At 46.9% G+C, this 27373-nt stretch overlaps 1 protein-coding gene across 3 annotated transcripts; it reads right to left on the minus strand.

Moving 5' to 3' along the window:
- Positions 1-27: 27 nt before the first annotated feature.
- Positions 28-27373, minus strand: LOC307203326 (protein NATD1). Of its 3 annotated transcripts, none has more exons than XM_079954095.1 (3): positions 26533-27309; positions 14800-14918; positions 28-3354 (listed from the first exon to the last, which is right to left on the minus strand). In XM_079954095.1, the coding sequence occupies exons 1-3, from the start codon at positions 26627-26629 to the stop codon at positions 3238-3240; spliced, it is 333 nt and encodes a 110-aa protein (XP_079810221.1). In that variant the 5' UTR covers positions 26630-27309; the 3' UTR covers positions 28-3237. The 3 variants fall into 3 exon arrangements, with proteins under 3 accessions (XP_079810221.1, XP_079810223.1, XP_079810222.1); XM_079954097.1 differs by lacking the exon at positions 26533-27309 and adding an exon at positions 15885-20912; XM_079954096.1 differs by lacking the exon at positions 28-3354 and adding an exon at positions 4382-4835 and having other exon boundaries at positions 26533-27373.

The following is a 27373-nucleotide window of genomic DNA, read 5'->3' on the forward strand; positions in this document are numbered from 1 at the left end:
AATACCAGCAAGACAAGTCGATGCCAATTGGTTTAGCCACACATTTTTATTGTATACCATGCAATAGGGTCGGGTTTCCTTAATAATATGACAAATGGGGGAAGGATAATGTTAGACACAAACAACAACAGAAAGATCATTTTAAGAGGTCCTGAGTAGGAAAGGCACATTATTTACCACTTTTAATTGAATAGTAAGGGGTTGGGGGGCAATGAAAATATATCCACACTGAGTGGAAAACAACACTGGAGGACAAGTCATAAATAGATATTCCATTTGGTGGTTTTGGGAGTTATTCAATTGTCTGTGTTTCCCCAATTAGCTTTTATAGCTTGTGCCTTCAACACATGAGTAAGGGAGATGTCTCCATCTTCTGTTCTGTTCTCCAGCAGCAAGCCGTAGCAACTGTCTTAGCAACTGCAAGGGAGATGCCCTATCACAGAAATAAGCTAGAGCCAAACTGTGGCTGGACTCTAACTTCCACCACTCCTGATCATTGGCCTTACCAGCTGGAGGTGATGGCAGTTGAGAGTCCAACAACATCCAGAGAGTCATGGGTTCTCAATCCCTGATCTAGACAGGGAGAGAAGTCGTTTCCACCCCACCACAGTTGCTTTTGCAAATCTCTTGGTGGCAAGGGATGAGTAACTGGAAACTCCAGCTTGGAACTGGCAAGCCCTGCTATTCAACATAATATCAAAACACAGAGAACAGAGAAGGGGGTGGACCCAGCAGTAAACCCTTGGTGTTGTAATAAAATACTATCAAAACACGTCTCAGGTGGATCAGAGACTGAAATGATCGTTGTAGCACCTTCAGGATGAAGCTGCAGCACTATCAAAATACTGAGCTTGTTTTTAAGGCAGGGTTGGCCGGCCTTGATCTCACTAAGCTCTCTCAAGAAATCAAAAGGAAGGACCCTCCACTGCAGTCATCCTAGGCAGAATCTCTACCTGCGTTGAACAGTGGAATACATGAGCAGGAGATGCAAGTCCGTGTTTCTGACAGCCATAAATGCCTGCCTACACACACACACACACACACACACACACACACACACACACTCAGTGTACAAAAAAAGTAGTGGGACTAGGATTGCATTCACTGCTCGGTTCTTTCCACATGACACCCGACAGCATACCTAGCACTGCATTGAAATGTTGATCTTATCAAGACAACAGGAGAGGGGATTGGCAATCATGATACAGTCAGCATCCACACCAGACATTTCAAGCACTCTTATGCCACTTTTAACAGCCACGGCTTCCCCAGAGAATCTTCTGAACTCTATGTGACTGTGAAAGCGGCACAAAAGTGCTTTAAAAATATGGTGCGGACACGACAGTAGTTACAGAACGGTAAGAAACTGGTGGCTTCCTCTGCCCATCTGCTTTAGCTCCATTCGGCCCTTAAATGGCAGAGGTCTACCCATTTTCCAACCCAAAAATGTCAGCAGGGGTCGGCAGGGGTGTGCGTCAAAGAGCGGGGGAGAGAGAAAGTTGTCAGGAGAGTGGAAATACATCAGATTTCCCTCCACAAATGCCAGAACTGGTTCTCTGCTGCTTTAAATACAATACAGATAAGCACCAATCAACCTAGCTTTCTGTTGAAAGGAGTAATGTTACCACAGGGACTCATGGTCTTATTTCAGCCAAACCCACCATCTACATTGTTGAAGAACCAAGCCGGGCAAGAGAGGGGGACATTTCAAAGTGAGAAATGCCTGGAACAAACAGAGAAGCCCCTGCGGCCTGCCGTCACCATGGCAGCCTGGCCTAGCCCGCCTTGCTGAGAAAGCTACAATAGCTCTTAAGTTGAGTATAAGTCTCCACACAAGGACTTTGGAGCAGAGGGACAGGGTTTGGGCAACATGATGGAAAGGGGAAGCCAAAATTAAGTGCTGAAAAACTAGAGAGAAAAAATGGTATTGCCATTTTCGATCAGGTAACCCACAGGCATGCGGAGATGAGGTTCAAGTGTTAATTACTTCTCCATCTACACAAACGCTGCTTAGAGCAAGCCAGAGAACAAACCAAGTCCACCTCTTTTCTTTCTGACAGCTTTCACATGCTTATGTCCAAGGCAGCCAAGCAAATCCTGTGTTTTTTTCCGCACTGTCCGTTTCTGTCAGAAAGTTGAGGTTTCTTGCCACAGCTTTTTCCTTGGCTCGTCTCCATTTGGGACCCTAAAAAGTGGCTGCTGATCGTGCCTGGCTTTCCTGTTGTTAAAATGCCCAGGATTTGTTTGCCTCGCACAGCTTCCTCTGCCCTGCCATTTCCTTCCTTCCTCCTGCTACCCGTTAAACTCTCAGTCTTGTTATTGCTTCTCCCGTGTGAGAGGAAACGCCCGCCACTTGAGGAGGAGAGTTCTGGAAGGGGGCGAGGAAGAAGAATCCCACCAAAACCCAAAATGAAAACAAAACAACAGGCCCTTTCCTTCTCCAATGTGCAGTCAAGTTTTTCAGCCTTCCATCCCAAACGAACCGGATCGCTTAATTACACCTTTCGCCTCTGGGTGGCCACCCAGGTAGGCCGTTCCCTTGTTGTGGGGAACGAAATTCACCATGTACACTTGCTAACTGTCTCACTCAGTCCATATTGCTCACGTCTGCAGAAGCACATCGGAGTGACACAGTTTTCGCGTCTCTAAAGCATCGTGTTTATTGCAGTTAGCACCGAAAACCTGGTTCCTTTCCAAGTCCAACCCCTGCGACAGCCACGGTTTATTTTGCATTGTGAGTTGGCATCCCGACGTAGCAAAATGTGCTTAAGGGCCTAAGTGGATGTTTAAAAAAGACTGTCGCCTCTGCAGGGTTGTAGATTTCCAGCTTTTCCCAACCCTGCGTTAGCAAGGAAAGCGGTGCCTGATCTCTGATCATTCTGCTTGATGCTTATTATTTCGGGAGGAAGAACCAAAATTAGGAGGTGACCCCCGCTTGCCCACCCCTCTATTGCCACAACGCTAACGAAGGCCTAGTTTTACACCTGATGGTTTCCTTAAGATAGGAGGCCGATGTAAACAACAAACATCCAGGTGAGACCAGCTATCGCAAGAGCCAGGTGGAAGCATTGTTGAGGAGTTGCACGTTTGTCTTTACAAAAATAAGAACTCTTGAGCATGTGCAGGGGGCGGTTCAGGGGTCCCAAGTCAGCCCACAAACAAAAGCTGTACTGGGCCGTCTAGAGAGGCCAGGCTCACTCATGTCTTAAGGAGTGTAGGCTCTTCAGCCTTCCTGCGTTAAGACTGTAAACGTTCCAGATACTGAGGCAGCGGGTTCTCCTTGATGTATTTCTGAATGTACCAACACGTCAGGTGGGCTTTCAAGTCCTCTTCGACCACAAAATCCAAGGCTGCCTGAAAACACAGGAAGGCGAAAGAACCACCATCAACATCTTGCAACGTCAAGACCCAAATGTAGCAGCTGAGTTTTCTGCTTTGAATAAGACACTGGCTGTTTGCAGGGTAAGGTTCCAAATTTCTGACTAATTTCTGGCTAAATAGGGTTTGGCTGTCCAGATGTACCACTACAAATGCTTAAGAAGCAAGCAAGCATCTTTTTGGAGAAAGAGTGAGGTCACATCCATACCCTACACCAGGCATAGGCAAACTCGGCCCTCCAGATGTTTTGGGACTACAACTCCCATCATCCCTGACCACTGGTCCTGTTAGCTAGGGATGATGGGAGTTGTAGTCCCAAGACATCTGGAGGGCCGAGTTTGCCTATGCCTGCCCTACACATTTAAAGCACATGGCTCCCATCCCAAAGAATCCTGGGTACTGTAGTTTACCCCCCTGAGCAGCGGCTCCCACCACCCTTAAACCACAGTTCCCAGGATTCTTTGGGAGAAGCCCTGTGCTTTCAACATATGGTAAGCATGTGACCTTAAAAGTGCAACAAGTAAGCTATATAGAGGTTGCTGGTGCATGTTGAATATGTGGTCCGTACAGGTGATGACCTACCGTGCATACTGATTTTCAGTAATATAAATTACAAGCTGATTTGCCCCATGCTTATTTTTATTTTTTTGTCGATGCTCACGACCTTGATTGTCTCAACCAGGGCTGCAATGTTAAATGGATTTATTATTATTATTATTATTACAGTGGTATCTTGGGTTACAGACGCTTCAGGTTACAGACTCCACTAACCCAGAAATATTACCTCAGGTTAAGAACTTTGCTTCAGGATGAGAACAGAAATCATGCAGCAGAGGCACTGGGAGGCCCCATTAGCTAAAGTGGTGCTTCAGGTTAAGAACATTTCAGGTTAAGAACGAACCTCCAGAACGAATTAAGTTCTTAACCCAAGGTACCACTGTATTATTATTATTATTATTATTATTATTATTATTATTATTATTATCTTAAAAAAACTTTAATCAGGAGCACATTTTTAATTGATTCATTCAGACAGCAGATTTTAACATGTTAATGTCAGGAACCTAGGCAAATGCTTTATACTGAGCCAGACCATTAGTCCGTCTAGCTGAGGGGTCAGCAAACTTTTTCAGCAGTGGTCCACTGTCCCTCAGACCTTGTGGGAGGCTGGACTATATTTTGGGGGGGAAATGAACGAATTCCTATGCCCCACAAATAACCCAGAGGTGCATTTTAAATAAAAGCACACATTCTACTCATGTAAAAACACGTTGATTCCTGGACAGTCCGCGGGCCGGATTTACAAGGTGATTGGGCAGGATCAGGCCCCCGGGCCTTAGCTTGCCTACCCTTGATCTAGCTCGTTATTGTCTTCACTGACTGGCAAAGGCTCTCCAAGATTTCCAGCAGGGTTGCCCCTCAGCCCTGGAGATGCCAGGGACTGAACCTGGGACCTTCTGCATGCAAAGCAGATTATGATTATTGTTGTGTATTGAGTCAAAGGATTTTATATCTGTATTATTATTGTCTGTATTTGCATTAGGGTAAAGTAACTGCCTTTTGGTTCCAGAGGGTACAGCTACTATTGGTTCATTTAAGCTGCTGTATTTGGATCCTCTGTCTTATTGGTTTCCTCCAAAAGGCAGGACTGTGATTGCCTGATATTGTTCCCTCCAAAATGTATCCTTTCTAGCTAGTTCCCTGTCCCTATAAATGTAGCTCTCCCCTCCTCAGGTCTCAGTCTTGTTGCTTTAATAAAGAAGTGTTACTACAGAACTGTCTCCAGCATATTATGTCAAGAGAGCTGAAATCACAAACCCCACGTCACAACAATTATGATTTACTGAATTTGTGTACAGTGGTACCTCGGGTTACATACGCTTCAGGTTACACACTCCACTAAGCCAGAAATAGTGCTCTGGTGGCGCTGTGGCAGCAGGAGGCCCCATTAGCTAAAGTGGTGCTTCAGGTTAAGAACAGTTTCAGGTTAAGTACGGACCTCCGGAACGAATTAAGTACTTAACCCGAGGTACCACTGTACTGCAAATCTCAGGGTGATTCACAACATAAAAAAATACAATGTAAAAGCACAAAATACATGATAAAAACAAGAACATACAAGCAAACCAATAACACCCCCCAAGCACCAAATCAACCCTAAAACTGCAGGTTGCAAACATCATCTTGAAAGTGGTATTTCCCCCCCCCAACCAACCCCCCCCCCCCATTTCATACCCTGCAAGTGTCCCAGAAAAACTAGGGCATCCCATTTTCTCTTGTGAGAATGGTGGTAAATTTGGAGTTTGATCTCACACGATTTCACGCTGCAATTTCCCCCTGAAAAAAGCGGGGTTTGGGGGGGGGACAAACTCGCACAACACTCAAAAAAGCACAGTCGTCTCTTGCCTCAAAGAATTTTGGGAGCTGTAGTTTGTTAGACTACTCCAGTTTCCCTCCCAGAGTCTTCTAACAGCACCCGTAAGAAACTAAAACTCCCAAAATTCTTTGAGGGAAGACATGACTGTTTAGTATCATAGCATATGATGTGGCCTAAGATCATATAATTGTACCACTGATGTCTTCTAAAGCAATGTCTGTAACAACACATGTGTAAATTCCAGTCAGCCAAGGAGGGCATATAGGCATGGGGGACAGAATTTTATTCAGGTTACATTTAAAGCCAAATCTATCATAGTTATACTTTCTGAAGCAATCTGAAATACAGTCATCGTTAGAAATCTGCACTTCTTTGAATTTTGAGATGTGGTTCTTCAACCAAACAGTATTTATAAAAATGAATATATTAGGGGGAAGTGTTCATAAGAACATTTTCACACATTTATTTTTTTTAATGCATTGTATTAGGGAAAATTGCCTGCAAAAACGTGTACATTAGTCAGAACTGCATACAAAAATGTGTTCATCATGATAAATTTGCACTAAAATGCTAGTGAATTTTCATGAGGATTAAAAAATATTTATATAGTGCAGATTGAATGTGGAGAATTGAATTCCATATTGGAAAATGAGAAACAGAGAACCAAAATAGAGAGATCCTTCTGTTCCTAGAGGGCAGGCATACAAAAATCCTTTGCATTTACAGCCCACCTGCAAGCAAATGGTCCCAGGGTGGGTTAAAAATATAAATACAACAAATATGCATAATGTACTGTACATTAAAATCATAAAGTAAAAACCACTAATCTTTCAAAAACATATTTGAAAAGACGATGCTACTAGACCTCAGGGAATTAGGATTGCCCCAACAAAGAGAGCAGCTGCTGTTTTTACCGGGTCTTTCTATGGAATTTAGAAGTCTTTATTGTAAAATATTGTTCTTCTCCTCCCCCTTTTCATTGCTGTTATGCTCTCTCTGTGTGTTTTTTAAAGGTTTTTTAAGATGCTTAGGTGGGACATGGGTGGTGCTGTGGGTTAAACCACAGAGCCTAGGACTTGTCGATCAGAAGGTTGGCGGTTCGAATCCCCGCAACGGGGTGAGCTTCCGTTGCTCGGTCCCTGCTCCTGCCAACCTAGCAGTTCGAAAGCACGTCAAAGTAGATAAATAGGTACCGCTCTGGCAGGAAGGTAAACGGCATTTCTGTGCACTGCTCTGGTTTGCCAGAAGCAGCTTAGTCATGCTGGCCACATGACCTGGAAGCTGTACACCGGCTCCCTCGGCCAATAAAGCGAGAAGAGCGCTGCAACCCCAGAGTCGGCCACGACTGAAACTAATGGTCAGGGGTCCCTTTACCTTTAAGATGCTTAGAGCCTTTTTATGTAGCTATGCTTTAGCTTTCTAACTTGCTGTGAAGGGTGGAAAAACGAGTAATAACGATGATAAATGCTGGGAGGATATTATCAAGCTTGTGTATGGGAATTTAAAAACAAACAAAAAAGACAAAAGCAGCTTGACTAAGAAAGTTGCTCAGGGATACACAAAGCCATTGTCTGGATGCTTACGGAAGCCTCTGAGTGCCACCTCTGATTTGATGTTCGTGAAATAGCTATCTCTTTAAGATGTGGCAGGAATTCCTCCTGGCACAGACTGGGCCCCCCTTATCATGGCCTCATGCAGACAAAGGAAGCTGTAAATTGTCCTCATCTCCCCTATGTCTGTTGCAAAGGGGAGGGAGGGAGCAGGATTACCACTGGAGAGGAAGAAAAGCTGCACATGCAGGAACAGCAGGACTCCCCTCCCCAACCCCCACAAACCGGTCAGGGGTGGGCAGAAATAAGAAAATCCCTACTGGGAGCTTCATGGATCAAAATTGCAAACTGATGCCACTTTCCTTTCCCTCTTTTTTCCAACGCTCAGATGTAATAAGTGCTGCACAGTTCTCCTGGATCATTAGCTAATTTAGCGAACGAATGCTGGAGAAGGGGGAGAGGGGAGGCAGAAGTGAAGGAGGCTCAAATGCAGCAGATCCAATAGAATGGAGAGCTCTGGAATCAGGAATGAGCAGCTAAGAGAGAATCAAGAGCTCTGGGATTCCGCTGCATATATATATATGCTTCAGATTGCAGAGAAACAACTGGTGCCTGATTAGATCTCCATGCCTGGCTGCAGTAGTTTTGCCTGGATGAAGCCAGGGGCACTATTAGGAGGTGGTTAATAATGATTAATAATAATAATAATAATAATAATAATAATAATAATAATAATAATAATAAAAATAATAATAAAAATAATAATAATAAAAATAATAATAATAATTTTTATTATTTATATGCTGCCAATCTGACTGGGTTGCCCCAGACAGCCCGTAGGCTCCCAGTGAAATATTAAAAGCATGATAAAACATCAAACATTAAAAACTTCCCTAAACAGGGCTGCCTTTAGATGTCTTCTAAAAGTTGAACAGTTTTTTCTCCTTGACAGCTGCTGGGAGGGCGTTCCACAGGGCAGGCGCCACTACTGAGAAGGCCCTCTGCCTGGTTCCCTGTAACCTCACTTCTCGCAGTGAGGGAACCCCCAGAAGGCCCTCGGTGCTGGACTTCAGTGTCCGGGCTGAACGATGGGAGTGGAGATGCTCCTTCAGTTATACAGGGCTGAGGCCATTTAGGGCTTTCAAGGTCAGCACCAACACTTTGAATTGTGCTTGGAAACGTACTGGGAGCCAATGTAGGTCTTTCAGGACTGGTTGTAATATGGTCCCGGTGATCGTTCCCAGTCACCAGTTTGGCTGCCGCATTCTGGATTAGTTGTAGTTTCCGAGTCACCTTCAAAGGTAGCCGAGATAAGTGGCAATTTACCTTGTTTGGGAGGAAGCTGCCCTTGCTGTGAAGGGCATGTCGCCAATCCATGGCCTACAGGGCACAAGCGGCCCTCGGCCAACTTCCATGTGGTCCAAAGACTGCCTCCCCAAATGCTGCACCTTCTCCCTCCTCATCACTGCCCAGCTGATAGTCATTGGAAACATCTCAAGGAAGACCATTGGCACCAATCAGCTGAGGAATAAGGGGAGCTTAACCTCCCCATGTGAAAAGTGTGTGCGAGATTGTGTGTATAAGCTGGTGAGAGGGTGGAGAAGACCAGAGGAGGAGAAGACCAGCCCTCAAACCACTGTCACATTCAGACCTTGGGGCCAAGAAAGATGCTCTATCCTAAAAACTCATGTTCATCACTTGGATGACGCACTTGGATCCATCACTGTAACAAGAGACACAAGAGACTCTGGACTCGATGGCCCTTGTGGTCTCTTCCAACTCTATGATTCTATGATTCTAAGTGGCTTCAGTGGCACTCAGAGCCTTTTACAAACTTAGGATACCTGAGATACCAACCTCTCGGAGTACAGATTACTTGAAGGTCAGCAGTTCATGCTCTGCTAAGCATTCTGTCTGCATTACTGCAGTACTGTTGTACAAGGAGCTAACTTTGAAAATAGTCTAGAAATGTCCTCTTCTACAGAATCTAGCAGGAATTCTGTATGAATCAGAATCGGGCATTACGAACGTATTATGCTGGCCCCCTCTAGCTTTCACTGTCTTCTGATTTGTTTCCAGACCCATATTAAAGTTAGATTGCTTTCAACCAAGTTCTAGGTAGAAAGGGAACCCAGCAGGGAAATTTGTCAGTTTCGGTTTCGCTCCATTTCTCATTTTTCCAATCGTAAGTTCATTTCCATACTAATTTGTGATTCTTTTTTTAAAAAAGAAAAGGCCTCACAAAAATTCATCAGCCTTTTAGTTCTAATGTAACCGAATGCAGACATTTTTCTTCTGCAAAACACATTTCCTTACATAATGCATTTTTGTATGTTATTTTCAGCAATATGTGCATGTTCTACTCTACCATGTGTCTTTTTGTACACATTACTTGGGCTGGAGAACAGCACTGCAAAATTCAGAATTCCAAAGGGTGAATTACTTAGACTCACCTTTAAATGTGAACTGAAACAAATTTCTCTCAATACAGTCGTACCTTGGGAGTTGAACGGAATCTGTTCCGGAAGTCCATTCTACTTCCAAAACGTTGAAAAAACAAATCATGGCTAAGCCCCATCAGATGTTCGGCTTCCAAAAATAGTTTGCAAACCGAACAGTCACTTCCAGGTTTGCGACATTCGGAAATAAAAACATTTTGGAACTAAGCTGTTCGAAAACCAAGGTACGACTGTATTTCTGTATCACTTTGCGATTCCCCTCCCCTCTTTCTAACAAAAGATCCTTATGAAAATTCACCAACCTTTTGGTAAGAATTTTTTCTTATATACAGAGTTTGGTGTGCAATTTTGCCAAATATACATATTTTTGCAAAAAGAAAGTTTCCCAATATAATGCATTTCTGGATGTTAAGTTTCATCGATGTAGGCATTTTCATGGACATTTTACCTGTTTGTGTGTGAGCACGCATGTGTGTGTGGTAGAGAAAGTTTAAGTTATAATATCCAAAACCATAAATAAAACGTAATGAAAAATTGTTCATATTTATTGGCTGGAATATTGCACTGCAAAATTGGAAGAAACAGAGATTTTGAGGGTTGGGGTTTTGTGCCTGTATTGTTTTGCGAAGTCTGAATTAGGTAGGTTTGCTTTTAAATGCAAGCTAAATAAAATTTTGCCCCTATCCCTAGAAAGGTGGTAGACTATGCGCTGCCAGCACGGTGCATTCATGCAAATCAATTCCCTACCAGCCTGCTGCAGACAAGCAGGGCAAGCAATAAAATAAACAACAAACCATTTAAACTGCAATCTGACAGGCAGAAATGTGGCAGATAAAGCTTCTCCGACCAGCTTTTTCACCTCCTCACATTTGTCAACATCAGGCTACCATTGAACAGAGAGGAGCAGCCAACAGACGTGGGCAGCCTCTTTTCCATCCATCCCTGGGGAGAGCATCTCTTGTTCTCACGCTGAAGATCAAGAGAGGACATCAGGAAGGGAGAGCAGGTCACATCTGCTGCCTGCCAACCCTCGTTATGGAAATGAGGCAAATCACGGGCAATCAAATATGCAAAAACGAGCCTTCTCCGTCTCCACGCCTTGCCCACCCTGGTGCTACTACTCCCAAAGAGACCAGGTTCTGCTTCTGGAAAACAGGAGGGCTAAAAATAGCAGGCAAGCGTCGAAGAGAAGCAGTGCTTAAAGAGGGGACAGAGGAGGAGGCAGCAGTGCAGAAGGATAACGCGGACATTCGTCAGGGTTTATTAGAGCAGGCTATAATTGGGCATATGGCTTTCTCCTGCCCCCCCCCACCCCCAACCCTCCAAGCTCGGCATTCAATCGAACCTTCCCTTGCCGTATTTTGGTTCCCCTCCAACCTGCTCCCCGGATAACAGCGAAGTCCTTGCACATTTTCCACCTGGCTTGAGCACACAAAGCTGCCTTCTTGCCCAGGAGCGAGGGGAAACCCCAGGCCCCAGGGGAGGGGCAAATATGGCCCCTCTAAGCCTCTCTGCCTGGTCCTCAGGACTCTCCTCAAGCCACAATCCTTCACACAACCACACTCCACACCCTCCTTTAGCATTTTTACCTAGCTGGAATGTGTCCTTCAACTCTGATAATGCCTCTTGCTTACGAGGAGAGAGATAGAGTATGTGAAGAACGAAGACTACTGTACAGAATAAATTTGTATAAATTGCTCCACCCACTTTTGCCCCTGGCCCTGCCCACCCCTGGCATGTGCCCCCCTCCCCCACAAAGGTTCCACACAAGAGAATGTGGTGCTCAAGCTGAAAAACGGTTCCCCACCCTGGTTATAGGGACGGAGAACCTTTGACTTGTGAGCTAAATTTGACCTGGCCTAGATCCCAATTTGGCCTGCAAGCGCGTTTTCCCCAAATCACATCCACCTGATGAAGCCTTCCCCAGACCGTTACAGTGGTAGCTCAGGTTAAGTACTTAATTCGTTCTGGAGGTCCGTTCTTAACCTGAAACTGTTCTTAACTTGAGGTACCACTTTAGCTAATGGGGCCTCCCACTGCCGCCGCACCACCACCACACGATTTCTGTTCTCATCCTGAAGCAAAGTTCTTAACCCGAGGTACTACAGTGGTACCTGTACCGTTCGCATCCTGAAGTAAACATAACACGTGTCTGTGGGTCACGTTTCGCCGCTTCCTCGCATGCGAGTGACGGAATTTTGAGTGTCTGCGCATGCGGCAAAACCCGGAAATAACGTGCTCCGTTACTTCCAGGTTGCCGCGGAGCGCAACCTGAAAATACTTAACTTGAAGCTACTTTAACCTGAGGTATGACTGTATTTTGGAGTTAGCGGAGTCTGTAACCTGAAGTGTCTGTAACCCGAGGTACCACTGTATAGAGAACCAGATTATTAGGCCTAGCTAACTATTGTCTATACAGACAGATAACAATTCTCCAGGGTCTGAGAAAGGAAGCCTACCCGGAGATACCACCACAGGGATTGATCCTGGGATCTTCTGTGAGCATAAGTCACACCAGAGTTGCAAGGGCGGGGGGAGCCACACCTCAACAGGTAGCTTGCCCCCTGCCCCCCCAGACCCCAAATATTTTCGTCATTCATGAATAGTAAGATGTGGGTCAGAGCTCTCTACCTAAAACGCTGACCTTTCTGTACCTTTTCCCACCACCAATTCTCCAAGTCAAATCATGCGTCCGATCCCCGAATTACGCTGTCTCCCCACCTACCCTGTCACTATGCCAGATCTCCAGATCTGGCTGAGGAAACCTCTAGTTGAGGCTTCCTCAACCTTGGCCCTCCAGATGTTTTTGGCCTACAACTCCCATGATCCCTAGCTAGCAGGACCAGTGGTCAGGGATGATGGGATTTGTAGTCTCAAAATATCTGGGGGGCCAAGGTTGAGGAAGCCTGCTCTAGTGCTTTTCTGAATAATTTCAAACCCAGAATTAAGTTTGCCAGTAGGAGAAGCCACTGACACACACACACAAGTACTCAGGGTGGCCGCAAGTCCTGTTTTACAGAGGATGGTCCTCTGTTTGAAGGTACAGTTGAGTCGCAGCCGACGTGCATTTCTCATGCACAATTTCAACCACACATGCTCGGCTGCAGCTTCATTCCAGCCTTTTTCTTCTGCCTGCATCTCTCTCTCTCTCTGCTCCTCCCTTCTACCTTCATCTGTCTCTGCTGACATCGCTCTTCCTGCTCTCTGCCAGGAGGGGAGGCAGCAGAGACAATGGGGGGGGGCTCCCCACAAGGCCTCCTCCCCTTGCCAGCCAGCCATGGGAAAAGTAATTTTTGGCTATGCGTGATTTTCGTGTGTGCACACCACCCTTGGAACCAAATCCTCGTGTATCCTGCAATACAACTGTATCTTTAACATCAGTGGTAGTTTAGTCCAAGTACAAACTAAATAATAATAATAATAATTTATTATTTATACCCCGCCCATCTGGCTGGGCCTCCCCAGCCACTCTGGGTGGCTTCCATAGAAACCAAAAATACAGTAAAATATCACACGTTAAAAACTTCCCTGAACAGGGCTGCCTTAAGATGTCTTCTGAATGTCAGGTAGTTGTTTATCGCTTTGACATCTGCTGGAAGGGCGTTCCACAGGGCGGGCGCCACTACCGAGAAGGCCCTCTGCCTGGTTCCCTGTAGCTTTGCTTCTCGCAATGAGGGAACTGCCAGAAGGCCCTCAGCGCTGGACCTCAGCGTCTGGGCAGAACGATGGGGGTGGAGACGCTCCTTCAGGTATGCTGGACCGAGGCCGTTTAGGGCTTTAAAGGTTAGCACCTTTAAATTGAATTGTGCTCAGAAACGTACTGGGAGCCAATGTAGGTCTTTCAAGACCGGTGTTATATGGTCTCGGTGGCCGCCCCCAGTCACCAGTCTAGCTGCCGCATTCTGGATTAGTTGTAGTTTCCGAGTCACCTTCAAAGGTAGCCCCACGTAGAGTGCATTGCAGTAGTCCAAGCGGGAGATAACCAGAGCATGCACCACTCTGGCAAGGCAGTCTGCAGGCAGATAGGGTCTTGGCCTGCATACCAGATGGAGCTGGTAGACAGCTGCCCTGGACACGGATTTGACCTGTGCCCCCATGGACAGCTGTGAGTCCAAAATGACTCCCAGGCTGCGCACCTGGTCCTTCAGGGGCACAGTTACCCCATTCAGGACCAGGGAGTCCTCCACACCCGCCCACCTCCTGTCCCCCAAAAACAGTACAACCCCCAAAAGGATGGCCCACCCAAAGCTGCATACTCACCTGATAGCACAGTCTTCCCCAAAGCTTTCCCTAAATTATGACAATTTATTTCCAAACTTGCATCTCTTACAGGGATGGCAAGCCTGTAGCCCTCCAGATGCTGTAGAACTACAGTTTCCACCATCCCTGACCACTGGCTATGCTAGCTGAGGCTGATGGGAGTAGTAGTCTATCAGTATCTGGATGGCTGCAGGTTCCTCGCCACAAACTCTGGATTGTACCCAATGCTAGTCCTACTTGGAGTTAGACCTATCAAAATTAATCAGTGAGCCCAGTATACCTGAAGGAACGTCTCCACCTGCATGGTTCAGCCCGTACGCTGAGGTCCAGCTCCGAGGGCCTTCTGGTGGTTCCCTCCCTGCGAGAAGTGAGGTTACAGGGAACCAGGCAGAGGGCCTTCTTGGTAGTGGCGCCCGCCCTCTGGAATGCCCTCCCATCAGATGTCAAGGAAATAAACAACTATCTGACTTTTAGAAGACATCTGAAGGCAGCCCTGTTTAGGGAATGTTTTTGATGTGTGATGTTTTATAGTGTTTTTAATATTCTGTTGGGAGCCGCCCAGAGTGGCTGGGCAAACCCAGCCAGATGGGCGGGGTATAAATAAATTTATTATTATTATTATTATTATTATTATTATTATTATTATTATTAACAGGTTCACTTGTTTCTATGGGTCTTCTCTAAGTATAACTTATTGTGGGATGCAAGTTTTATGCAAATATGTGTACTCTTTTGGGAAGGAGCTGCAAGTAGAAGCACCATATGCAACCCGTACCTTTGCCAAATGTTTGGCTATTCCTCTTCCTCTGTAGGCATCTGGTACTTCCGTGTGTTGCAGGTCCACTATCCTTTTCCCCACGTACTCGTACAACAGGACCGCTTTATCATGACAACCTGCGGGAGAAAAGATGGCATCCACACGCTTACAAGAAATATGGAACAAAACCAAGAACCAAAATCTCCTGGACTTGTTGTTATTATTATTTTAAATTTATACCCCGCCCTTCCTCCCAAAGGAGCCCAGGGTAGTAAAGAACAATGGATAAAACAACAGTAGAAATAGATTTTAAAGAACTTTACAACAATTCCAACACAGGTGCAGGCTGGGAAAGATCTCATCTTCAATGCCTTGTTGCAAGAGGAAGGTCTTTGGTAGGCATCAAAAGGACAACAGAGGTAGTGCCTGTCTAATATTCCAAAGGGGCAAGTGCCACCACACTACAATATGAAACGATCATCTTTATTGTCATTGTTCCATAAAGAACAACGAAACTGAAAATCTACATCAGACATTCAGAAACCAACAAGCCTTCTATTCCAGCTATCCCAGCCTGGTTAGCCCCCTAAAAACTCTGATACCCCATAATTAAATACAGTATACTCACATAGAGAAAAAGGGACACAGGTGGCGCTGTGGGTTAAAGCCTCAGCGCCTAGGGCTTGCCGATCGAAAGGTCGGCGGTTCGAATCCCTGCGGCGGGGTGCGCTCCCGCTGCTCGGTCCCAGCGCCTGCCAACCTAGCAGTTCGAAAGCACCTCCGGGTGCAAGTAGATAAATAGGGACCGCTTACCAGCGGGAAGGTAAACGGCGTTTCCGTGTGCGGCTCTGGCTTGCCAGAGCAGCGATGTCACGCTGGCCACGTGACCCGGAAGTGTCTCCGGACAGCGCTGGCCCCTGGCCTCTTAAGTGAGATGGGCGCACAACCCCAGAGTCTGTCAAGACTGGCCCGTACGGGCAGGGGTACCTTTACCTTTACCTTACTCACATAGAGACTACCTTACAGTGCGTTTAAAACCAAAATCGCATTTGGGTAGAAACTGTTTCTCAGGGCGGCTAGTCCTAGTCTTTATAACCCTGTACCTTCTTCCAGAAGGCAGAAGCTGAAAGAGATCATTTCCGAGGAGCGCACCATCTCTGCAGCTTTCTTATGACACCTGGAAGCATAAATTTAATCCAAGGTATGGAGAGTGCATCCAATTATTCTCTCCGCAGTCTTTACAACCCTGGACAACATTGTTTTTTCCCTGACCATGCAGCTCCCAAACCACACACAGAGACCATAAGTTAATACACTCTCAACTAAACACTAAAGGCTCTATTCCTACATTGTACGGGATGGACCTCCACAGGATGCCTATATAGCTCAGTTGGTTAGAGCGTGGTGCTGATAATGCCAAGGCTGCAGGTTCGATCCCCGTATGGAACAGCCGCGTATTCCTGCCTTGTAGGGGGTTGGACGAGGTCAGAGCTTTCCAAACTGTGTGTCGCGACACGTTAGTGTGTTTGGCTGCAGCGTGTAGATGTGTCGCACAAACGCTCCTCCCAGGGCTGGAAAGCGGTCCACTTAGCCTCCGGTTTGCTAGTGAAATTTAATTACTGTGTCGTGAAATGATGCATGTCTAAAAAGTGTGTCACCAACATGAAAAGTTGGGAAAGCTCTGGACTAAGATGACCCTCAGGGTCATTTCCAACTCCACAATTCTACGATTGCATCTTTCTTCTTCCATTATCTTAGGGTCAGTATTACAGAGTACTAAACGCTATTTATACAGCACTTCAGTACATTCATATTACATTACTACCACTATATTTTCTCAATAATTCTCTAAGGCAGGAGAATTGTATTACCCATTAGCAAAGAATCAGTCTTCATAATGGACAGAGAATAGACTGCAGGTGGGGGGAGCTTGAATATTTTAACAGTCCGGGGGGGGTGCTGATTAGTATTTATGGAAAACGAGGATGGGAAACCCATACCTCTCCAGTTGTTGTTCAACTACAACTCCCATCAGCACTAACTATTGGGCATGCTGGCAAGGGGTGATGAGGGTTGAAGCCGAACATCTGGAGAGAGGGAGAAGGAGTGCAGCGTTCTGGTCCGAGTGTTGGACTGTTGTTGTTAGCTTCTGTCTGTTTTGAGGGACAATGGAGTGCAGGGGCATAGTGTGGGGGGCCAGGACCCCAGGCACACAATTTGGAGGGGCGCAAACCAGGCATCCCCACACAGGGATCCCTGTCTTGCCCTGCCTGCTACCAGGGGTCGCTGGGCCCGGAGCTTGGCCTGGGACTGCTGCAGCATCCCTGGCCCCCTCACTAAATGGCTGCCCAGCTAGCGCTTGCTCACTCCTCGCTCAGACAGTGAGCGGACGCAGACAAAGGTGGGCAAGGGGTGACCCCAGTGTAGCCCGATCTGGCATTCCTCTCCATGGGCATTGGGAAGATTCACCCACCAAGGGCCATGTTGGCCAGCCAGGCTCCCCCCTATGTGGATGGACAAGCAGCATAGCACAGGCCTGCTTGGCTCTGGGGACAAGGGCTGGGCCAGTGCAACGGGGTCCATTCACCCTCCGGGGCTGTACATACCCCGGGCACCAGCAAATGCCGCTACGCCACTGAGGTTAGCAGCACTTCTCTGGGGCGCAAGACTGGGTAGTGTGCATGGTAATGTCTTGGGCTGCCCAGACAAAGAGACTCCCCACTCTCACGGCTTCTCTGGATTGATTTTGCTGTCTCTCTTTCTGCTAAAAACTTTCTCCGCAATCCACCTGCTTAGTTGTTAAGTACACGTGTTACGAAGGCATTTTTCACTTCCTGCATTAGCCACCATGTGTAGCTTAAGCTCTTGAGCCGGAAAGGCAAGGCAAAATTCCTTTAAAAAATATATTTTTAAAAAATAAGAAGGCCAACATCAAGGCAACTTATAAGCATGTTTGAACAAAGCTGCTTTCTGTCTTAACTGGGGCAGGCTCCCACAAGTAGGTCTGCTGTCTCAAGTGGGGAGGGTGCTTTCGCACTCAGGTCTTACCGCACACTTCACATAGGCAACTGGTTGGCCACTGTGAAAATGGAGTGCTCTTCTAACACTATTGTAGAAAAAGACAACAGATTTCCAAGATTCCTGCATTGCAAGGAGTTGAGCTATATGACCCTTCCAACTCTACTATGATTCTACATCCTAAGCCTGCTATCTGCAGATAGGAAGCCACTGAGTCAGGCCATTCACTTATCCAGCTCAGTAATGTCCAGACCAGATGCAGGGAACATCTGGCCCTCTGGGTATTGCTAAACTACAAGTCCCATCATCCCTGGCCATGCTCGGCGAGGCAACATCTGGAGGGCCAAAAGGTTCCACTCACCTGGTCTAAATTGAGCAGCTGTGGCTCTCTAAGAGCTACAATTCTCAGAGCTTCCTGGGAAGAGAAGAGGAGGAGGAGGAGGAGGAGGAGGAGGAGGAGGAGTTTGGATTTGATATCCCGCTATATCACTACCCTAAGGAGTCTCAAAGCGGCTAACAATCTCCTTTCCCTTCCTCCCCCACAACAAACACTCTGTGAGGTGAGTGGGGCTGAGAGACTTCAAAGAAGTGTGACTGGCCCAAGGTCACCCAGCAGCTGCATGTGGAGGAGCGGGGAATCGAACCCGGTTCCCCAGATTACGAGACTACCGCTCTTAACCACTACACCACACTGGTGGAATTGATTGCAACCCCCTCTGGGAACCGTAGCTCTGTGAGAGGAATAGGAGTTTCTTTTCAACTCTCAGCACCCCTTGCAAGCTGCAGCTCCCAGGATGCTTCTGGGGGGAAGCTATGACTGTTCAAAGTGGTAGGACACAGTTTCAGATTCATAGCGCAGATGGGGCCGAGTTTTCTTTCAGCTGGCGCAAAAGACCGCAGAGATTGTGCGGTTTAAATTTCACGCACAGGACGCATGAGGCAGGGTAAGGACTGACTAAACTCCAATTAAAAAGGAAAGAAAGGTTTGCATTGACTCATAATCTTGTAGGCATGGGAGCATGTCAGGCCAGAGGGGAGGGGTTGCAGGGCTCTGTGCACAGACTACATGCGCTCCCGCATAGAGCTGTCAATCATCCCAGGCAGAATAAAAAGCCCCCAATTCATACATGCGCTGAATAGCACCCAGGCACAGCTTTGAGTCTTGGGAAGATACTGGGCAGGAGGGGGGTCCTTGGGAGGTGGAAGAGGCTGGTACAACCCCAAACAAGGGATGACGGAAGTCAGCTAAGCCTTTTCCAGCCTCAACAGGCCAAGTGTGTCAGACACACAATTCAGCTCAGTGTCGCCAGGCTGAAACCACTGCAATGGCGAAGGAGCTGCCACATGGCGAAGTTTCTTTGGGGACACGTCATTTCCAAATATCACTTCCGTGGGTTAGCTAAGCTCTGCTGTGCTTTAGGAATCTGCGCTCACGGCGAATCAATATGGAAGAGGCAAGAGCTGGAGCTCAGGGCCAAAGCGTCTGCTTTGCACGCACAAGGTCGCAGGTTCAATCCCCAGCGCCTCTCGGTAGGGCTAGGGAAGTCCCCCTGTCTGAAATCCCACAGAGCCACTGCCAGGCAGTGCAGACCAATGGTCTGACCAGTGCTTTTTCCCAAGAAAAATACAGTCGTACCTCGGGTTAAATGTGCTTCAGGTTGAGCGTTTTCAAGTTACGCTCCGCGGTGACCCGGAAGTAGCAGAGTGCATTACTTCTGGGTTTCGCCGCTCGCGCATGCACAGACACTCAAAATGACATCACGTGCATGTGCAGAAGCAGTGAATCGCGACCCGCGCAGTCACGGGTTGCGTTCTACTCAGGATGCGAACGGGGCTCCGGAACGGATCCTGTTCGCATCCAGAGGTACCACTGAAAGTTTCAGAGAACTCACCATGAAGTTGTTACAGAAAGTCGCAAGATGACTCGGGCCAGCCCTGAACAGACGCTGGTTTGGCAACAGCAGCATTTGCTGCCTGTGGAGGTGCTAAAAACTACAGCAAGCTGGCTGGGGGGGGGGTTGCCCCTAGTTCTGGTGCAGGGCAAATAAATGCTCCCCCACCTCCTTCGTTCTTAGAATCAGGCAGATGGCTAGGGCTGTTTGGAAGGGCCCTTGTGCAAATGCCTGCACATGATAAGCAACATATAGGAGCCTCTCCGCTGGTCTGGCCCACCCCCTAGTCAGGGTCCGAAATAGCTAGTGTGGATGGGAAACATGGAGGTAAGAGTTCAATTGCATGTGATTGTACGCAAAGGAACACGCACAAAAATGCACATGGGGAAAGTTGGATCTGTGCAACCCACGCGCGCACTAACACTCTGGTGTGTACATACCACCCCTTCCTGTCTCTCACACTTTTTAAACAGGCAAACGAGGTAATGCAGATAAGGAGACTCCTTCTTGGCCTTCGGACTAGGCAACAGGAAACGGCTATGAATGCTGTTTGAACAAGCGCCCACAGAAAGAGAAAGAAAGGGAGAGAGACAGAGAGGCCAGGCAGGTTGCAGAATTAAAAGGAACAGTTTGTTCCGAGAGCGCCGCTGCTTTCTTGTGATTCAGGACAAAACTCTTGTTTACAAGGGGGTTGTTTTCCCTCAAACTCGAGCAACTGGCATGTTACTAGAGGGAAAGAGAGCGCCAAACAGACCACAGAGAGAGGGCATAAGCCACAGGAGTGCCAGAGAACTCGCTTGGCAAACAGGCCAGCTCATGTTTGACAATGCAAAGCTTCTTCCTCTTTGGGATTCACCTTCAATTCAAATCAGAGAAGGCAAACTGGGCAGGGCAAATTAAAACAGCAACAGCAATTATTGCACGTAAGTGAGAAAAGTTACTGGGAAGGCTTTTGTTTTCGGTGCCAAGAATTAAATGCGTTCACATCTTCTGGGGAAGTTTGGAAGAGGCCACAATGACAAAGCAAACACAAAGAATCATGGGGCAGAAACGTTGCAGGTTTCCTATTAAAATCTGCAAGCTCTATCTATCACTTTCCTTAATTTTAGACGTATTATTTCACACACACCCAATAGCCTTCTAAAACACACTCACAAAGGAGACCAGCAAAAAAGGTAAATGGGGGACGTCCTCTCTAGCCCCCCTGAAATACAAGCAGCATGTTATCCATACCCTTCAACATTTCTCTGATGAAAATAGGACATCCTATTCCATAATAATAATAATAATAATAATAATAATAATTTATACCCTGCACCCATGTGACTGGGTTGCCCCAGCCACTCTGCACAGCTTTCAACATATATAAAAACACAATAAAACATTAAACATCAAGAAACTTCCCTATACAGGGCCATCTTCAGATGTCTTCTAAAGGCTGTATAGTTACTTTTCTCCTTGGCTCGGGGTGGGGGTGGGGGTGGGGGTGGCACATAGCTCCGTACCCCACAACATTTGTCCAACGAAAATAGGGACACCCTTAGGAAAAGCAGGACATTCTGGGATCACAACAGAAACCGGGATGACTTCTGTAAATCTGGGACTGTCCCTGGAAAATAGGGACACTTGGAGGGTCTCCAATAGCATTTTAAAGGGCCATTGCTTCCCCCTGAAGAATTCTGGGAGGTGTAGTTTGTTAAGGGTGCTGAGAGTTGTAAGCCAACCCCTGTTCCCTTCATGGAGCTACAACTCCCTGAGCTTCCTGTGAAGAGGGATTGATAGTTAAACCACTCTAGGAATTGTAGCTCCGGAAGGGAATGAGGTCTCTTAGATACTTCTCCCATCATCTGGAGTGCAGTTAGCTCAGTTGGTTAGAGTACAGTGCTGATAACGCCATGGTCGTGGGTTCAATCCCCATCCGGGCCACCTGCATATTCCTGCAAGGGGTTGGACAACTCTACAGTTCTATGATCTCCTGCCACAAACATGCTTGCTGGGGCTGATGGGAAGTGTAGTTTGGCAACATCTGGAGGGCAAAAGGTTGCCCATACCTGACACATGGAGCAAATGGTAAGAGCCGTAAAGCATTATGACTATTATTTCTTAAATTTGTATACCGCCTTCCCTCTGAAGATCACAGGGTGGTTCACAACATAAAAATACAAAATGAGAAAACAAAATACAGTGGTACCTCGGGTTAAGAACTTAATTCGTTCTGGAGGTCTGTTCTTAACCTGAAGCACCACTTTAGCTAATGGCGCCTCCTGCTGCCACTGTGCCGCTGCTGCATGATTTCTGTTCTCATCCTGAAGCAAAGTTCTTAACCCGAGGTACTATTTCTGGGTTAGCGGAGTCTGTAACCTGAAGTGTATGTAACCTGAAGCGTCTGTAACCCGAGGTACCAATGTATACATAATCAAACAATAACAAACACATTTAAAAGGCCATAGAATGTTAATCAACGAAAGGCCTGGTTATAGATAAATGTTTTCGCCTGGTGGCTGAAGATATGTAATGAAGGCACGGGGCAAGCCTCCCTAAGGACAGCATTCCACAAACCGGGAGCCACCCCCAAAAAGGCCTGTTCTTGTGTTGTTGGCTTCTGGGCCTCTTGTGGAGGAGGCACACAAAAAAGGGCCTCAGATGATCAAGTAGTGGAGTGGACCGACTTGCAGGTTGGGGTGATGTGAACACTCCCGCCCTCCGCCCCTGTAAATGGGCATATATCCCCAGAAAAATGTTTCCTAAAACTACAAAGCTTGTGTATCAGGAAAAAGGCTAAGCTAGAGGGATTCCCCGCGACGGGGTGAGCTCCCGTTGCTCGGTCCCTGCTCCTGCCAACCTAGCAGTTCGAAAGCACGTCAAAGTGCAAGTAGATAAATAGGTACCACTCCGGCGGGAAGGTAAACGGCATTTCCGTGCGCTGCTCTGGTTCGCCAGAAGCGGCTTAGTCATGCTGGCCACATGACCCGGAAGCTGTACGCAGGCTCCCTCGGCCAATAAAGCGAGATGAGCGCCGCAACCCCAAAGTCGGTCACGACTGGACCTAATGGTCAGGGGTCCCTTTACCTTTACTTTAGAGAGATTCCTACCTTCTCCCCGCAAACTACTGTTCAGCTGTGTTGTGGACTGGAAGTGCAGCTCCAATACTTTTTTTTTCAGGGCAGCAGCAATTATGACCACTTGTAGCGCTCTGGCAAGGGAAGGCGGCGATAATGAGGCTTTCAAGTTTGTGATGGGTTAGCACAGAGCAGCCTTTTATTGGCTGGGGGCTAATGCAGCTCAAAAACTTGGAAGGAACCAAGCTGGGGAAGGCTGGCAATGGAGAAAGTCAGAGAATGAAAGTCCCACTTCATACCAGGGTTTAAAGCCTAGAACTTCTTTCCAAGATCATTTGCATTTCCAAGTAAACACTAAAGGTTGCATTTTGGCTGGTGACAATCATTTGGTAAAGCTTAGCGCGCTTACAAGCTGAACCTCTGCAGTCGCCACTGACTTCAATGGACTTTACTCTTATGCATGTGTTATTGCAGTCATGCTGATCCCTACAGTTCCCAGGTTACAATGGGGATAGTGGCTTTGTTTGGATGCAGTACTAAACCGGGGTTGATCTACAGTGAGCTCTGGGTTTGTCTTTCCTCCCTCTCCTCTTCTGATGTAACTGCAAGGAGGCGACCTTAAGCTTCCACTTCCATTTCAGATTAAGTGCAGTTTAGTGTGTCGTACAAACCCTGAACAGTAGATTGTTGAAAGAAGGCGGTTTAAGCCATAGTTTGTGAAAGTGGCTTGTTTCAACTAACTACAGTCAAGATTAATCAAGTTTAGGGATCGGTGACATACTAAACTGCAGTTCATCTAAAGTGGAAATGAAAAGTTTCTGATCGTTTTCTTGTAGCTGTGCCAGAGGAGAAGTAGGCAAGCCAAGGTTTAGCGTTACATCTGATCATTAGAGCAAGTCTTGGGTGCAGATGTCTGCCCTCACTGCAAGGCCAGTAAACTGGTTCTATAGCTAGCTATAGCTTTGTACCCTCTTCCAATTACTCTTCCAAACTAGCTTACTTCACAAGGCTGTACCACTACTTTGAGCTCTTGGGCTGAAAGGAAATATAATTCTTTTAAAAGGTGACAAGAGTCCAACAATAGAACATACTATTCCCTAAAAGGAACCACTTGTTCAATGAAACCTGAATATTTAAAATGCACCATGATCTCCTGTATAGCCCTTCTGGGGATGCAGCTGTTCCTTTGGCCATCATGTGGCAGAGAGTTCCACATTTCATTCAGGTGCTTGGTGGAAAATGTTATTGAAACCAGCTGCAAGCTTATTCAACAGTGTTCCCTATACACCCTGCCTTCATTGTAAAGAGTGAACACTAACATCTGTTCCTCGCTCATTTCCCCCAAAAACTCTCCACCCTTATATAAATATTTCCCTATCATGTTCCGCACACCCTTACGAGATCTCTTTTCGGAGCTAAAGAAAATTAAAGCCTACTGCAACAATACCTTTTCACTCACACAACTTTTTAAAAACAACAAGAGCAACTGAACTGATTTACGGCTCGGCAGATTTCCTACGGGAATCCATCAGTATGAAACTATTTTAACCATGTGCTATTTAAAGAGACTGTTTGGCTTCACTGTTTTCTTTGCAGCCCTTCAGTTGTCCCAGCAATATTCATTTGATGGTTTACTTTCACCCATTGTTAGGTCTGAAAAAAACAGCATGTGGTGGTACTTAGCGAAAAACAAAATCTCTGTGTTACTATTCTTAGTAGCTTATGAACAATGTCTCCTATTGGGTATATCATTTTTGAAATTGTTTACCCGTTTTAATATAACCTGCAATTTGACTAGGAGCAAGCGCTTAGATTCTTTTTTCCTTAACCCAAAAATGGTGGTTCTTAGCTTAAAAATAAAAGCAGAAGAGGAAAAATGGAACATATCTTGATATATTTAGAAAAGGCAAGCATTTTCATTGAGAGAAAGTTATCCATGCAATGCAGTATATATTCCAGCTGAGGTTAACAGAAATAAGCACCTGCCTGGTCGCCTGCAGTGAGCAAGAATCTGTTGCAGGAGATTCTCCTATACAAACAGGAGAAGAGATTTTCTGTGTTCCTTTCAGGTCATTTGTGGGTCATAAACGACTATCAGAGGCACATCTCTGACTGGGCAGGGTGTTAAGTTTTATGTATTCATCAGCAAGACACTTTTATCCACTCTTATAACTTGACACAGAACCATCTTGAAACCAAATGATACTCTGAGGAGATACTTCATCATTTTCGACTCCCCACCCCTTAATATTTAATGGACTTGTTTTTTTGCATTGCTCACATAACCCATCTGCTGAATGGGCAATGGTGTTGTACCTTTCCACACAACTTTTCAAAATAGTATTGATAATATCTAACACCAGCAAATTGCTGAAGATGCAAGTCAATGCAACAGGCTTTGGGAGCAAATATGCATTCCTTTATATTGTTGATCCATTAAACAGACAGGAGCCTACATGACAGCCCTGCAGGATCAGGCCAAAGGCATTTCTAGTCCAGTGTCCTGTTCATACAGACGCCCATAACAAGCCTGAATGCAACAGCATTTCTCATGAAAACAAGGGAAACTGCTTTCTGCAGAGTCAGAAGATTGGCTCATTTAAGCTCGGTGTTTTCTGTTCTGACTGGAAGCTCAGAGGTTTATGGCAGGGGGGTCTCCTTGCTCGTTGCCTACCCCTTAAATCCAGGGTCTCCAGATGGTTTTGGACTACAGTTCCCATCATCCCTCACTGCTGGCCCTGCTAGCTAGGGATGGTGGGAGTTGTAGTCCAAAAACAGCTGGAGACCTACGTTTGGGGAACCCTGTGTAATCTATCCCTTCAGTAGTCAAGCGAAAGCAACTCCCTTTGGAAAGTCTGCAGGGTATAAGTTATGCATAGGATCAGGCCCCACATGCTGTTAAGATGCAGCTTAAAATCTAAGTACTGTTCCCTGCAGCAAAAATAAGTAGGGAACCGGATTTATAAAAGTAATCTTGCCCATCACATGATTTACTCAAAATTAGCAGATTGAGAGAAAAGGGAGGGGGAGAAGGCAGCAGCAATCAAACTAAAAATTAAGCAAGTTTGTACCACAGAGCGAGGCGGAAGGGGGAGGGCGTGGGGGCTTCTGGTATCAACCTCCACAGCTTATTTAAAAATAGATCCTGCGAGGACAGGTGTTCCCCTACCAACCAGAGAGTAACCAAGACAGCAGTAGCAGCAGTTTACGGGGAGCAAAAGAGCGCAGCTCACACAGGGGAAGAAGGCAGGCGGGGGGGGGGGGAGAAAGAGAAGAGAAAGCAGGAATAAAATTTCTGGGTAGCCCCTTCTCCCCCACCTCCTTGTCCTTCCCACAGTCTCCCTGTATCCAGTTGCTAAGAGGTTGACACCATAACTAATCTGTTGCATAACCAGCCTCACACTGCAGCAATAGTTTTTTTAAAAATAAAAAAGATAAGGGGGGGGGGGTAAAGGAAAGAGAGAGAAACTAATATTAAAAAATTAAGCCTCGCAAGAACAAAAACCACAGAGATTTGCTTTGAATTCTCCAAAGAGAATTGCGGGGAAGGCTTTTTTTTTTTTTCCTTTTTGCAAGCGCATCCATCGCCTATCTACATTCCAAACAAAAGATTGCGCGGGGGTGGGGAGGGGTATTTTTTTGGGTGGGGGACACACACAGCAAATCCGACAGGGCCAAATAAAAGGAGGGAGGGGAACCATGCACGAGCCAACCCCCAACCCCCCAAGCTCCCCTTGTCTGCCCCTTCTTCTTCCGCCACCTCCACCTGGTCTCGCCTTTACCGTTCAGCCTGACGGTGAACTGCCTCCTCTTGCGGTCGTGCTCCACCTGGATCGGGCAGCCGGGCTCCAGGATGCTGAGCTGCCCTGCCTGGGCCATGGTGGCGCGGGCACAGCAGGCCGACCCGGGCGCGGGCTGGCGGGCTGCCTCCTCCCTCCGGCGCCCCGCTTCGGCGTGCTCTTCGTGGGCTCGGTTCTTTTGTGAGCGCGCGGGGGGCGATCTGCGAAAGGGCCGCCCCTGCTGCTGCTGCTGCTGCTGCTCCCTTGCCTTCTCTGCCCCCCTCCCTCCCTCCCCGCGCGCTCCTGCCAAACCAGCCAGATGTGTCCAAAAGAAAGAAAGAAAGAAAGAAAGAAAGAAAGAAAGAAAGAAAGGAAAAGGGGAAATGTTCGGCGGGGAGCAATTAATAGTTAGGCAGGATCTGCTGCTGCTGCTGCCGCCCCCTCCACCGCTTGTTCTGCGTCTTCCTCCCCCTTCACCGCCTCCCCACCCCCCCCCACCCCAGCCAACTTCAGCTGAGAAAGAGTGCAGGGCAGTGACCAGGGAGAGACGTCATAATCTCCTGCTGAAACTGACATACAGCAGCAGCAGCAGCAGCAGCAGCAACAAAAAAATAAAAACCACACAAAAAAAGCGAGGAAATCAGCTGTGGACTCACGTGCCAGCTGGCCGTCCAATGGGTGCTCGGCCTTTTTTGTTTTGATACATTCCATTCGACTCTTAAAGGGACCGCGGCCCCTTGTTCAGCGGGGCGCGCGCCCCCCCCCTCCAGATCTTCTCCGTGGTTGTCTCGTGTTTGTGTGTGTTTATGTTTAAAGGGGATGAGTTCTCCCTGTCTGCAACTAC

The sequence above is a fragment of the Podarcis cretensis genome (genome assembly GCF_951804945.1).
Source record: "Podarcis cretensis genome assembly, chromosome: 14".
NCBI lineage: Eukaryota > Metazoa > Chordata > Lepidosauria > Squamata > Lacertidae > Podarcis > Podarcis cretensis.

Coding starts and splice junctions, on each gene's coding strand:
- LOC307203326 (XM_079954095.1), bottom strand. CDS start 26,629: ATGGCCCAGGCAGGGCAGCTCAGCATCCTGGAGCCCGGCTGCCCGATC. Junction 14,919..26,532: donor GTTCACCGTCAGGCTGAACG/GTAAAGGCGAGA, acceptor TTTCTCCCGCAG/GTTGTCATGATAAAGCGGTC. Junction 3,355..14,799: donor TAGCCAAACATTTGGCAAAG/GTACGGGTTGCA, acceptor CTGTGTTTTCAG/GCAGCCTTGGATTTTGTGGT.